General features: G+C 43.2%; 1 protein-coding gene across 2 annotated transcripts in view; it reads left to right on the top strand.

Annotated features, from left to right (window-relative positions):
* The window catches only part of SSH2 (slingshot protein phosphatase 2), a gene marked incomplete at both ends in the record, with an annotated part of 244,659 nt that extends 232,076 nt beyond the window's left edge, over positions 1–12,583 (top strand). For both annotated transcript variants that reach the window (XM_084239215.1, XM_084239214.1), the window contains 2 exons: positions 7,266–8,100; positions 10,493–12,583. In XM_084239215.1, coding sequence (XP_084095341.1) covers positions 7,266–8,100; positions 10,493–12,583 — 2,926 coding nt within the window. The remainder of the gene's footprint in view (positions 1–7,265; positions 8,101–10,492) is intronic.
* Between the last annotated feature and the right edge of the window lie 620 nt (positions 12,584–13,203).

The raw sequence follows: 13,203 nt of genomic DNA, 5'->3' as shown, positions 1-13,203 counted from the left end.
AAAAAAAAATGTGTATAAATATACATGATGTACTGTTAAAGGTTATTTAGTTGTGATTTTCATCTCCTTCCTTTACTGCTACCCAGAAACCCACATATGCACGTGCCATTGTCTCCTCCTCCCAATTCCAACTGCTGCCTCCCACCACCCAGAGACACTAACTCCATTAGAAACTGGAATGGGAAGTGGTTCTGGAATTTCCTGTATTGTGATGTTTTCTGGGTTTTAAGAACTAGAATCTAGCTTTACTTAGGCTGCTTTCCACTATAAGTAATAGGGCCAATCAGGATCTCAACAAGAACCTGCATACCCAGATTAGGATTATTCAAGGAGGGTTTTACAAAGGGACTACTTGCAAAGTAGAATAAAAACGGAGTAAAGGGATTTATATCAGCAGAGCTGTTCAAATAGTAGTAATAGCTCCTAGGTCCAAAGAGGGAAGGAGTAATTACTAAAACATGGAAGGAAACTCCCTGAGAGAAAGTCATCTTCCAAGATGAGCAGTAACCTTAGGGCCAGAACCAACCTGAATTGACAGCGATTAGCAAACTAGTGGAATAAATGGCCTGCCTCTCACTCTCTTCCCTTTAGTCTGCTGCTCCCCATTAGCCAAACCCTGTGGAAGTCGGAAGACAAGGGGCCTACTGATGTGGTCCATAGATCAGCTTCCAGGGTAGAGAGCAGGACAGGAAAGCTGAAGTGGCTCTGCAAGGACAAATAGAACATATCTGGCTCAACATCCAGCTGCAGGTCATTTTAAAAGCTGACCCTTTATCATCTCTTGTAACTAGAAGCACAGCAGTAGACTCTGTAATGACCCAGTGATGTATCAGGGTCTTTGGTGTTCTTCATCTTTCTGTTTCATCTTCATCTTTGATTCTTATGATTGCCAAATATCTGTCACATTTCTAGCCATCTACAAGTGGATTCCCTCAGCCTCTAGCCAAATGAATCGGTATTTCAAACAAAAAGACCTTTCCCAGCCACTCTCCAATAGAGTCCCACCCCAGAACTCATTGACTAACACTGGGTCATATGCCTGAAACTAAAAACCATTGATCTGGAGAATAGAATTTCTTGGACTAAAATTCACACTAACCCTCTAGTGGCAGGGAAGTGCCACATTCCTGAACTCATGGTACAATGAACATGCAAACCATATCAAGCCTCTGCCAGTAAGTAAAAAAAGTGGGAGTGCCTGCTGCATGTGCAACCATTAGGGTCTGTACTCTATGATGTGTGGTCAAGAAACAGTACTTACAGGCTACCTGCCAAGCTAACTACCAGGTGAATTGGACCCAGCACATTCTTTTTTTTTTTTTTCTCAGTTATATGTGACTTTTTTTTTTAATATTCCCCATACAATACAATTGCACCCCCCTTATTTTGGCCCCATCCCTGCTTTCCCTGCCCCCCCATAGTGTGTCTCTGGTTTATAGTTGTTTGTTGATTTTGATTTTTTCTTTCTTATGAGTGAGGCCATCCGGTATTTTTCTTTTTCTTTCTGGCTTATTTCGCTGAGCATGGTCCCTTCCAGCGCCATCCATGTTGCTGCAAATTGCATGAGTTTATCTTTTTTGATTGCTGAGTAATATTCCATGGTGTATATGTACCACATCTTCTTGATCCAGTCATCTATTTTTGGGCATTTGGGTTGTTTCCAAAGCTTAGCTATTGTAAACAGTGCTGCTATAAACATAGGGGTGCAGGTGCTCTTTGGAATTAATGTTTCTGTGTCCTTTGGGTAAATACCTAGGAGTGGAATTGCTGGATCCTATGGAAGCTCTATCTTTAATAGGTTGAGGAATCTCCACACAGCTTTCCATGGTGGTTGGACCAGTTTGCACTCCCACCAGCAGTGCAGGAGAGTTCCTTTCTCTCCACATCCTGACCAACATTTGTTGTTGCTAGTTTTTTTAATATGTGCCATTCTCGCTGGTGTAAGGTGGTATCTCATTGTAGTTTTGATTTACATTTCCCTGATTACAAATGATGTTGAACATTTTTTCATATGCCTATTGGCCATTTGCATTTCCTCTTTGGAGATGTTTCTTTTTAGCTCTTCTGATTGGGCCCAGCACATTCTTACCTAGAGTGCTGCCGTAGGATTTGCCTGCTTAGAAGAGCAAAGCCCCAGATTCCTGTAGCTATCAAAAGCTCTGTCAAGTCTTACAGCTTAACTAAACAGGAAAGAAAAGTCCTTTTTAAAAAATCCCATTCATTCTGTTTGCAGAGAAATTCCATTTCCTGTCCAGGGGTATGTCTGTTGGAACCTGCCCAGGAAGCATGTGGTGGTTTTCCCAGAGAGCGCTAATCCTAGCATTCTCTAGCTTTATTTAACTTAAGGAGACAGCCCTCTTATTTAGAGTATTACTTTCGTACTTTGACCTTAGTAGAAGAAAAGTTTACCAAAATGACATAGGATCTTTTAGTGATTTATGAATTGTTTACACTCTTAATCAGAATGTGAGGGTGTGGCAGCCCCTCTGAAATACAAGGGACTTTTTACATCTTCTGTCATATCTTTAAGAGCCTGGGGAAGGCTCGTATTTAATGTCATCCTTTAGACCTAAAAAAGAGGGTATCATAAAGCCACTGATCTTGTTGATACCACTTTTTTTTCTGCTTTTATAGCTGGAGGATGGGAGCAAGGCAGGAGGAGAGGTGTATGTTTGTTGAAACCGTCTATTAAACTGCCAGCAGCCCTGTTTGTTATTCTGCACTCTGCTCATGCAGGTATCCTGCAGATTTATGTTCCATTAGACAAGTTCAGATGTCAGGCATTTGCAAGCTGGACCATGTGTCTGTGATATTAGGTTTCAGTGTATAGGGAGCAAGGAAAAAAAATGGGTGGTGGCCCAGGAGAGTTCATGCCACATGTCCTCATAGATGTCAGTTTTGATTCTTTGAATGCCCCTGTCACCAAGACCAGGCTTGTCTTTTACCCTGGCTTTGCTGTTGGAGACATTAAAGTCTAGTTAGCCTGGACACAATGGTTAGCCAGCAGGAGGAAGACTGAGTGAGAGGACATGGACTCGTGGTTAGGTGACACGAATCAAAATTGAGATTTAAAGGGTTTTCTTAATAGTTTCTCAGTGAAATAATACTAAAACATTTAGGACCATACACAGCACACAGGAAATGTTCAGTTGATGCTTTTTCTCTTCCCCCTCCTTTCTATAGGTGGCCTAATACCCTAAGTGATCATAAATAATCTGATTTTACTATAACTGATAACTTCATTCTTAGTAGTATTATCCGCTATATAACTTTTCCAATATTGTTGGTGCTTTTTTTTTTTTTAGTTAACGATTTTTTTTTTTTTAAGATTTATTTATACAACAGCTGGGGTACAGGCCAGAGGCGCAGGAAGGTAAGAGGATTCACCAGAGACAGAGCAGGGAAACAGACCAGGCAGACTGAGTGAAATACACTGCTGAGGGAAGCAGCAGGCGAGAGAGGAGAGGTCTGCTGCACCATGTGGGTATCTCCCTGGCTGGCTGGGAATTGAACCTGTGCTGCAGAGGCTGTGGACAGCTTCACAGCGCTGCGCTCAACCCACCGCGCCACCGAGGAGGCCCAAGATTTATTTTTATTTATGTATACAAGAACTAGAGTGTAGGCCAGAGGTGCGGGGGAGAGAGTATTCACCAGAGATAGAGTGGGGAGCAGAGCAGGCAGATCTACTGAAATACACTGCTGAGGGGAGCAGCAGGTGAGACAAGAGAGGTCTGCTGCGCCATATGGGTCAGCTCCCTGGTCAGGGATCAAACTCATGCCACAGTGGCTGTTGATAACTTGATAGTGCTAAGACCTTAACCCCTGTGCCACCAGGGAGGTCCCTGTAGTTGGTGCTTTACCAAACATATAACAATAAGAAAGAAAGTGGAGGTAAAAGACTGGGATATTGCATGCATCGTGTCATTTAGATTTCCTTCTTGTTCATTTACTAAGTGAAAGGACAAATTCTTACCAGAATGGCCTGATCATCTCATGTGTATCTGTGTTTTTATGTGAAGTCAAATTCAAGTCAGAGGCCACCAAAGCAAGGGAAGACTCCCGGACACATTATACAAGCCAACTCTGAAGCGCTTTTTAGCAACATGTTTACTTGCTACCTATGTGAATGGTGTGGTGGGCTGGGGGAGGAGATATGCTAAATTTGAACATTACTAGTCTAAAATAATAGATGTGATTTGATGTCTTATATCTGTTCCTGCTAGTCATAGGGCATTTGAATAAACTGGCTTGGGAAAAGCTTCATAGTAAAACAGTTTAGAATTACCAAGTTAAACTGATGATGCACAGACTCCATTTGGCCCACCTTTTCCATTCCTGTATATAACATCTTTGAGAAACCAAAGTTACCCCCGGCCCAAGAATTTCCAAGGCAGGCCTCCACTGGTGGCACTGGCAGTTGAGCACAGCACTGTGAGGCTGTCCTCAGCCTCTGCAGCATGAGTTCAATCCCTGGCCAGCCGGCAAGAATCACACATGGCGCAGCAGACCTCTCCTGTCTCGCCCGCTGCTCCCCTCAGCAGTGTATTTCGTCTGTCTGCCTGTTCTGTTCCCCACTCTGTCTCTGGTGAATCCTCTCACCCTCCCGCGCCTCTGGCCTGTGTCCCAGTTCTTATATGCATGAATAAATAAATCTTTAAAAAAGAAAAAAAGAATTTCCAAGGCATTGTTGCTTGTAACAGCTGAAACTGTTTGTCAACAAAATGGATATATAAATTATGACATGTTCTTTATCCTCTATGAATTACGGCTACATACATCTTTGAATCTTAATGTTATACAAAAAAAGCAGTTGTAGAAGAATACATAATGATGTCATTCTATAAAATTTAAAATGTGCAATACTAAACAATTTATTGTTGAAAACAAACCATGAGATGACACTGTAAAGAAAAGAAAGGGAATGATACATGCAAAATTCAGGACAGTGGTTATCCCTTGGGGGGATAGGAGGCAGGAAAGAGGGGATCAGGAAGGGACTGTAGGAAGAGTCAAAATAAATAAATCTTTGTGCATAAATAAATAAATCTTTAAAAATAAAAATAAAAAATAAAAAATAAACATCCTCATAATAAGTGAGGTATAGAAATTGGAGCTCAATGGCATGTTTACGACAGGGAAATATAGGTATTCTGGACATAAGGGAAAACTTGAAAGCACATGAGCCATAATGTACAATTTAGGCCCCACCTATCTAACCAGTGAGCTTGCCCCTCCCGACAGCTGCTCACTTGTTTGGGATGTGTGATATGTTGTCTCCTCCTAGGGGTGACTACAATTGGTGCAGCTTGGAAGGGGTGAAAATCCCACCTTACACTCAGCTGATTGATTACAGCTTGTCTTCATAAACAGATTGACCCGCTCCCTGCCAGGAAAAGCACCCTTCTCCTCAGGCCTGAGTCAGAGAGCCCCACCCAAGCAGCAGACGGGGGGGGGGGGGGGGGGTGCTGAGAGCAGGTGCAGAGTTGAGAACAAACAGGGGTTCACATTAGTGCAGGCACATGACTCGGCAGAGATTCACAGGCAGCCAGAGCAGGCGTGGCGCTGAGCCTGCGCCAGGGCTTGCTGTTTTGGGCAGCTTCCCATTCCATTCCACAGTTAGGTAACTCTTCATCAGCTTGTGAGTCGTGGAAACTGCACCTCCAAACAGCACATTAAGTGAGCTGTTCTCAGGCAAGTGATCCTGATCAACCACTGTCCACCTTTCTCTTTTTTGACTGGGGCTTTGGGGAGTTGCTTCTTTGTTAGTTTGTGATTGGTTTGAAATGAAATCTCACCCCCACATTAGACCTTCTCTCCTAAAAGAAACCAAGGATGAATGTGTATATGTGTGGTCTTCCTTTGCCCTACCTCTTTTCCAGATGCGTCTTACCTTGATGATTTTTATCTAATGAGCCTTCTAAAAGGGGCCTGTGCTTTATGTTTATCCTTTACCTTACCTTTTTTTCCCATATTTACTTGCCTCATCTTTGCTTTCTAATTCAGCAGCCCTTCTCACACTTCCACATCAGTGAATACTCCTACGTTAGTTCTTCATTTCAATAATGAGCTCCAGTAGAGTATTTCTCTTTGTATTATTTGAATGTTACTTTGTTTTAGATTATTTTTCTTATTATTATGTTAAAACTCAAAAACTGCATAGGAAGGTAAGCCTTCCCTGAAAGCATTTCTGCATTCCTTGAAACAAACACAGTTACAGTTTGATGTGATTTCCTCCAGATATTTTCCTATTTAACCTGGGAACTGACAGCTCCAAATGTGTTTTCCTTTAATAGTATATCTTGGATGTCATTCCACTGAAATACCCAATTTTTTTAACAGCCTCCACATATAGAGGTATAGAGTTAATTTCAATATATTTCTCCTTTTTTGGTATCTAATTTTTTAGTACCACAGTGTAATAAAATACATTTTTATATGTATTTTGTTTTGTTTTGTTTTGTTTTGTTGTTGTTGTTTATACATGCACTGGGTACAGTCAGAAGCACGGGAGGGTGAGAGAATTCACCAGAGCCAGAGCGGGGAGCAGAGCAGGCAGAAGGACTGAAGTACACTGCTGAGGGGAGCAGCGGGCGGCAGGAGAGGTCTGCGCGCCATGTGGGACCCTCCTCCGGTGGCCGGGGAGCAGCCGGGGATCGAACCGGCGCCGCAGAAGCCGCGGGCAGCTTTGCAACCCAGCGCTCAACCCCTGCGCCACTGGGGAGGCCCTTTATATGTATTTTTTGCACAGTTAAATAGTATTATCCAAGAAAATTTTTAAAGGAAGAATTTCCAACTAAAAGGATTAAATTTTAAAAGCTATTGCCACATTAACTCTTAAAAATTCTGTAGTTCACATTTCTACCAACAATGTATAAGAGGGCTTGCTTGGCCATACCATCGTCAACACCATTATAGCTCCTGTCAGTCTGATAGGTTAAAAAAAAATCACATTTCATCCTCATTGGTTGTTTTGCTTTTGCTATTGTTGTTGTTGTTGCTATTAGTTAAATTGGGCATCTTTTCAAATATTTATTAGGTCTGTTGGGTATTAGCATTTTTATAGGTAAAAGTCACATCTTTTTGTTGTTTTGCTTTTTTTCTTTTGCTGTTAATTAAGCATCTTTTCACATGTCTATTACTAACTTCCATAGGGCATAAACAAAGAATTTTTCAGGTTAAGAGTTAAATTTACCTGGGATTCCTGGGAGGGTATTGATTATTTTCACAAACCAGAGTAAGATGTTTCCTGTATATTTCCTCCACAGCAAACAGCGGCATAACAAACTCTGGAGATCTCATTCAGATAGTGACCTCTCGGATCACCACGAACCCATCTGCAAACCAGGACTAGAACTCAACAAGAAGGAGATCACCACCTCAGCAGACCAGATTACTGAGGTGAAGACCATAGAGAGTCACCCACCCATACCTCCTGTCTTTGTGGAACATGTTGTCCCACAAGATGAACATCAGAAAGGCCTGCGTACCAAAGAAAGAATGATCTGCTTGGAGTTTACTTCGAGGGAATTTCGTGCTGGACAGATCGAAGATGAATTGAACCTAAATGACATCAATGGGTGCTCATCAGGATGTTGTCTTAATGAATCAAAATTCCCTCTTGATAACTGCCATGCCTCCAAAGCCTTAATCCAACCTGGACATGACCCAGAAATGGCAAACAAGTTCCCAGACTTAACAGTGGAAGATTTGGAGACAGATGCTCTGAAAGCAGACATGAGCGTCCATTTACTGCCTATGGAAGAATTGACAACTCGCCTAAAAGACCTCCCCATGTCTCCTGATCCTGAGTCACCAAGTCCCCAACCCAGTTGCCAGACTGAAGTCTCAGATTTCAGTACAGATCGTATTGATTTTTTTAGTGCCCTAGAGAAGTTTGTAGAACTTTCCCAAGAAACCCGGGCCCGAACTTTTTCCCACTCAAGGATGGAGGAACTAGGTGGAGGAAGAAGTGAGAGCTGTAGACTCTCCGTGGTAGAAGTAGCCCCTTCTGAAGTAACAGCTGATGACCAGAGAAGCAGCTCTTTGAGTAATACTCCCCATGCATCTGAAGAATCTTCAATAGATGAAGAACAGTCAAAGGTAAAAACTACAGTTCTCTACCTAATGAAATTCTCTTTGAAGACAAAATATTTGGGAATTTGCTATGTTTACTGTATTTTTGATATTGCTAAAGATTTAGGAAGGCAGTTTGGGAGAAACAGTCTGAGTCCTTCCCTGAAAACTTAGGGTTTAAATCAGTAGCCTTTTAGGGGGTTGTAATTGTATGGGGAATATAAAAATAAAATTTAAATAAAAAAATAAAAATAAAATAAAATAAAATTTATAATGTAAAAAAAATTTAAAAAATACTAACTCAGAAAAAATAAATAAATAAATAAATAAATCCAGAGCCTTTCGAAGAATTTATCTTGCCAGGTTTTTTTCAGTGTCATTGGAAGCGCTTCTGAGAGGGATGAGGAAAAGGGGGATTAGCCAAAACAAATGTCCCTGCTAAACAAGGAGAGCTTCCCTCCCTGGAACTTCTGCAGTTTAGATCGAATCTCACCAGGGACTCAAGCACCACCTGAGTAAAATGAATTTGGAAAATTCTTTCTCTTAGAAAATCAAAGACTAGAAATGTTGTTGGAGTAGCAGCTGATTCCCATACCAAGTTCTTACTGTTAATAATGTTTCTAGACTGTTCCTCAGCTCAGACCCCATGGTATTCAAGAATTGAGGGGATGGTTTAGGAAAGTGATTTGAGAGCAGACAGAATCCTAAGATTCTTCTCAGTGGTACATGAGCGCTAATGAACCATCTCAACAAGGAAAGAATTACTGTGTATCGTCAGTTCTGACACTCATAGTTATTCTCATTTTGACACTTCTGAAATTGGGATGCATCTTTAAAACTAAACAATATTTGGGAAGTAAATGATGACAGATTTACTTTAACATACCAAACTTCATTTAGTGAAGTCAGCAGACCTAACTAGATTCTTGATGTCTCCTGATGTCTATCTGTTTATCTTTACCATGAGCAATCATCTATTCTCTCTCTCCTTAACTACATCAGGGCAGTCATTGCCTGTGGTTCATGTCTGCTGGGAAATCAGAATGCCGAGCTCTTCTGTGAACAAATGACTATAGCAGCTCTGGCAGAAATAGCTTTTCTGCAAAGTCCTTGGTCATATGAGCACTCCCTCCACAGCTGGTGTAAACTCCAGTCCACTGTTGATGCTCTCCAAGTCTTGGCAAATTTGCCTCCTCTGCCTGATGTCCCATCAGATTTTTCCCAAAAAGCAAAACTGACCTTGTTAGTTTGTGCTAACTCTGAGTCTCTTTTGAAGAAGGAAGACCAGAATAATTCCTAGGGAAATACTGTATTTTGAAGGCTAATAAAAAATGTTAACAGTCTAAGTAGATTAATGACCATAATATCACTGATTTAAGGGCCATTTCCAGATTTTGATTTTGCATCTGGAAATCCATAACTGGTAGAACAGTGAAATGTGAGAGTGTCACAGTTTGTAAGTTTGCTCAGGCACTTGGCTGCATAAACCAAGTAAGCTTTTCCTAGAAGAAGCCACATGAAACTTAGGAATTATTTGGTTAAATCAGGTGCCTTCAATGTACTGGGATACTGCTGCTCAGAGAAGCAGTGAGAGAATGTGGATAAAAACTGATGAGACAGCAGAAAGAAGAAAGCAGTGAATCTCTAAATCAGACATCAGATGATAGCCTTCTCTACCTTGCCCTAACAATCAGCATAACTAGGTGAACACTGAGGCCTTGAGAAACTCTTTCCCACAAACTAAGTTAGGTTCAAGCTGAAGTTGACAGGACAGAGGAGAAAGGTTTCATTTCTCCCCATATGGTCTAAATCCTGAAGGCTCATGGTCTTGTGGGAAAACAAGGATTATAGGAGCTTCTGAGGCTATTTGCTACTCTTTTTTTTTTTTTTTTTCATAGAAAAACTGAGGCGTAGGCCAGTGCAGGGGGTGAGAGGATTCACCAGACAGAGTGGGGAACAGAACAGGCAGATAGACTGAAATACGCTGCTAAGGGGAGGAGCAGGCGAGGCAGGAGAGGTTTGCTGTGCCATATGTGGGTTAGCTGCCTGGCTAGGGATTGAACTCAGGCCCTAGAGATGGTAGTGCTGAGATTTAACCCCTCCACCAGGGAGGCCCCTACTACTCATTTTGAGAGCAAGATATTAGATTGGAGGAATCCTGTTTAAGTAAACAGAGCAGAAATATAGCAGACAATCTGTAAGTAATTTTGTATAGAGCTGCCTTTGATAAATCCATTTTTTCTTGTATAACAAAACAGATGGTCAGAGTACAGTCCCAGGCACAGAGTGGTCCAAGGCACTCTGTGATTTGTATCCTCATAGCCAGATAGGTTCTCTTAGATCACAAGATTAATAAGCAAAAAATCTGGCATATTTCATTGGACTACAATTTGCCATAACCATCTCACTATTTTCTTAGGCAATCTCAGAACTGGTCAGCCCTGACATCTTCATGCAGTCTCACTCAGAAAATGCAATTTCAGTCAAAGAAATTGTCACTGAGATTGAATCCATCAGTCAAGGAGTTGGACAGATTCAACTGAAAGGAGATATCCTGTCCAATCCATGCCACACACCAAAGAAGAATGCCATGCATGAGGTGCCCCTTGAGAGGCCCCAGACCCTGGAGAACAAATCTGGAAATCTGGAGCAGAATGAAGGTTCCTACACAGTCCAGCCTGAACCAGCCAATGATTCAGGGAAGTGGGACCCAGAAAGCTGCCTAACCATATACTCATCTACCGCAGACTTGGAAGAAGAGGAGCCAGCTGAGGGAGAACAAGAGCCCTGGGGCCCAGGGATACCCCCAAGTGCCAAGTGGTGCCCTGGGTCTGTAAGGCGAGCCACCTTGGAGTTTGAGGAGCGCTTGCGGCAGGAACAAGAGCACCATGGTGCTGCCTCTGCTTGTACCTTGTTGTCTACTCGCAAGAATTCCAAGAATGATTCTTCTGTGGCAGACCTAGCACCAAAAGGGAAGAATGATGAAGTCACTCTAGAACAGTCATTTGACCCCAAGGAAAGAGAGATGAACAAGGGCAAAGAGAAATGTTGTGGGGTGGAGACTAGTCCACTACCCCATTCTGAGCAAATTACCATTGTTCCAGCGCCCCAGCTGCAGGAACTTCACCACTTGCCAGCTCCTCCGGAGTGCCCAAGGTTAGATATTAGAACAAAGCAGGATGTAGTCCTGAAGGAGCAGAGGACTGTGGTTTCATGCCAGGAATCTGAGACACAGGCTTTCCCTCTTTCCCTTCCCAAGAAGATAGAAATTATTGAGTTTACCCACACAGTTATATCGCCCGATCACACTGGACCAGGGGGTGAAATAGCCACCAGTGAAAAGACTGAGGAGCAAGCGCTGAGGAAAGTAAAAGTGGAGAAGACCATCACTGTCCTCTGCACACTGGATGAGAATCTGAACAGGACTCTGGGCCCTGAGCAGGTTTCTCTGTACCCCCAAGTCCTTCCTCTGCTTCATTCATCCTCTCCTGAGCACAGTAGGCCCACCAACCTGACCTCCACCGCGGGCTTTCCTGGAGACTGCAGCAACAGACCTTCTGTGGCCCTGGAGGCAGTGGCACCTTTTGTCAGTCACACATCCCATGTGCCATCTGCCAACTTGGATTACCTGAATCCCCAGACTGTTGTTCACCTGGAAGGCTGCACAGAGCAAAGCAGCACCACAGAAAATGAGCCCTCTGCAGAGCGGGGTAGCTGGGAAGAAAGTCAGGAGGGCACCCTCTCCAGTGGCAAAGAAATGCCATTCAAGGGCTCTGAGTTAACTAGTGAAGACCTAAGTTTGATCAGCAAACTTGGTGACAACTCTGGGGACTTAGAAGTAAAGTCAGACCCATCCTCCGTAACCTGTCGACTCCCACATAGCTCTAGTAGTGACAATATAAAGGGACTCAGCCACAGCCCAGGTGTGGTGAAGGAGCGTGCTAAAGAAATTGAGTCACGAGTGATTTGCCAGGCAGTGCCCACCAAACCATCCCAAATGAGGCGTTCCGCTTCCCTTGCCAAGTTAGGTTACTTGGACCTCTGTAAAGACTATTTACCAGAGAGGGAGCCTGTCTCCTCTGAGTCCCCTCATCTCAAACTGCTTCAGCCTTTCATCAGAACAGACTCAGGCATGCACTCCATGGAGGTTCAGGGGCCCCCGGAAAACCCAAATGTCCCCCAGAACCCAGAGCCTACCAAGTATTTTGTAGAGCAACTCAAAACAACAGAGTGTATCGTGCAGAGCAAGCCAGTGAAGAGACCCCTTGTACAGTATGCCAAAGAATTTGGTTACAGTCAACAGTGTTTGCTCCCCAGGGCAGGACCTGAATTGACTAGTTCTGAGGGAGGCCTTCCTTTGCTACAGACCCAGGTACTGCATTGTGCAGGCCCAGCTCCAGAGCTGGCGGTGGCGCCCCGTCAACAGCATGGCAGAACTCACCCGCTTCGGAGACTGAAAAAGGCAAATGACAAAAAACGGACAACCAACCCCTTCTATAATACCATGTGATCTGAGCCTACACATGTGACTTTCTAAAAGAAATGTTTGTAAAAGGGGCAGGTGTAATATGTAAGGAACATGCACTTTATTGGTTAATTTTATAATATTTTGGTCATTTTACTGTTCTTGGCGCATGCAGGGTTTGGGTTTTTTCGTGTGTGTGTGTGTGTGTGTGTGTGTGTGTGTGTGTGTGAGAGAGAGAGAGAGAGAGAGATTCGGATAGCAAGACCATTTTCTCATTTGTTATTTTTTAAAAATTCAAACCTCAAAAAATCACTCATTTTCAAGGAACACCTTTTATCAAAGGCAAATTGCTGTTTTTCAGTCAACTGCCACCTGCTTCCTCATTTTGCCCTCTGAGAAAAGGAAGGGCTGAGGAAGGAAGCACGTGCACAGGGTGGCCATGAAGCTAGAAATTGGCAGTGCCCTCTCGGGACAGTGTGATGATGGTTGGGTTTCCAGACCTGATGCATTGGATGGTCCAGAGGGCAGCAGCACCTCAGAGCACGCTCAGCCTTCTGCCCCCAGTCCCAGCCCGCTGGAATTCCAGAAGTGGGCAGGTTCTGCTTTGCTTTAAAAGAGGTTCTTCTAGAATTCATTTCTTACAGCATTCCAGAGTGTATCATTAC

Source organism: Talpa europaea (assembly GCF_964194135.1).
Source record: "Talpa europaea genome assembly, chromosome: 7".
Lineage (NCBI taxonomy): Eukaryota > Metazoa > Chordata > Mammalia > Eulipotyphla > Talpidae > Talpa > Talpa europaea.
The sequence above is the reverse complement of the archived record's forward strand: the minus strand, read 5'-3'. Positions and strand labels throughout refer to the sequence as shown.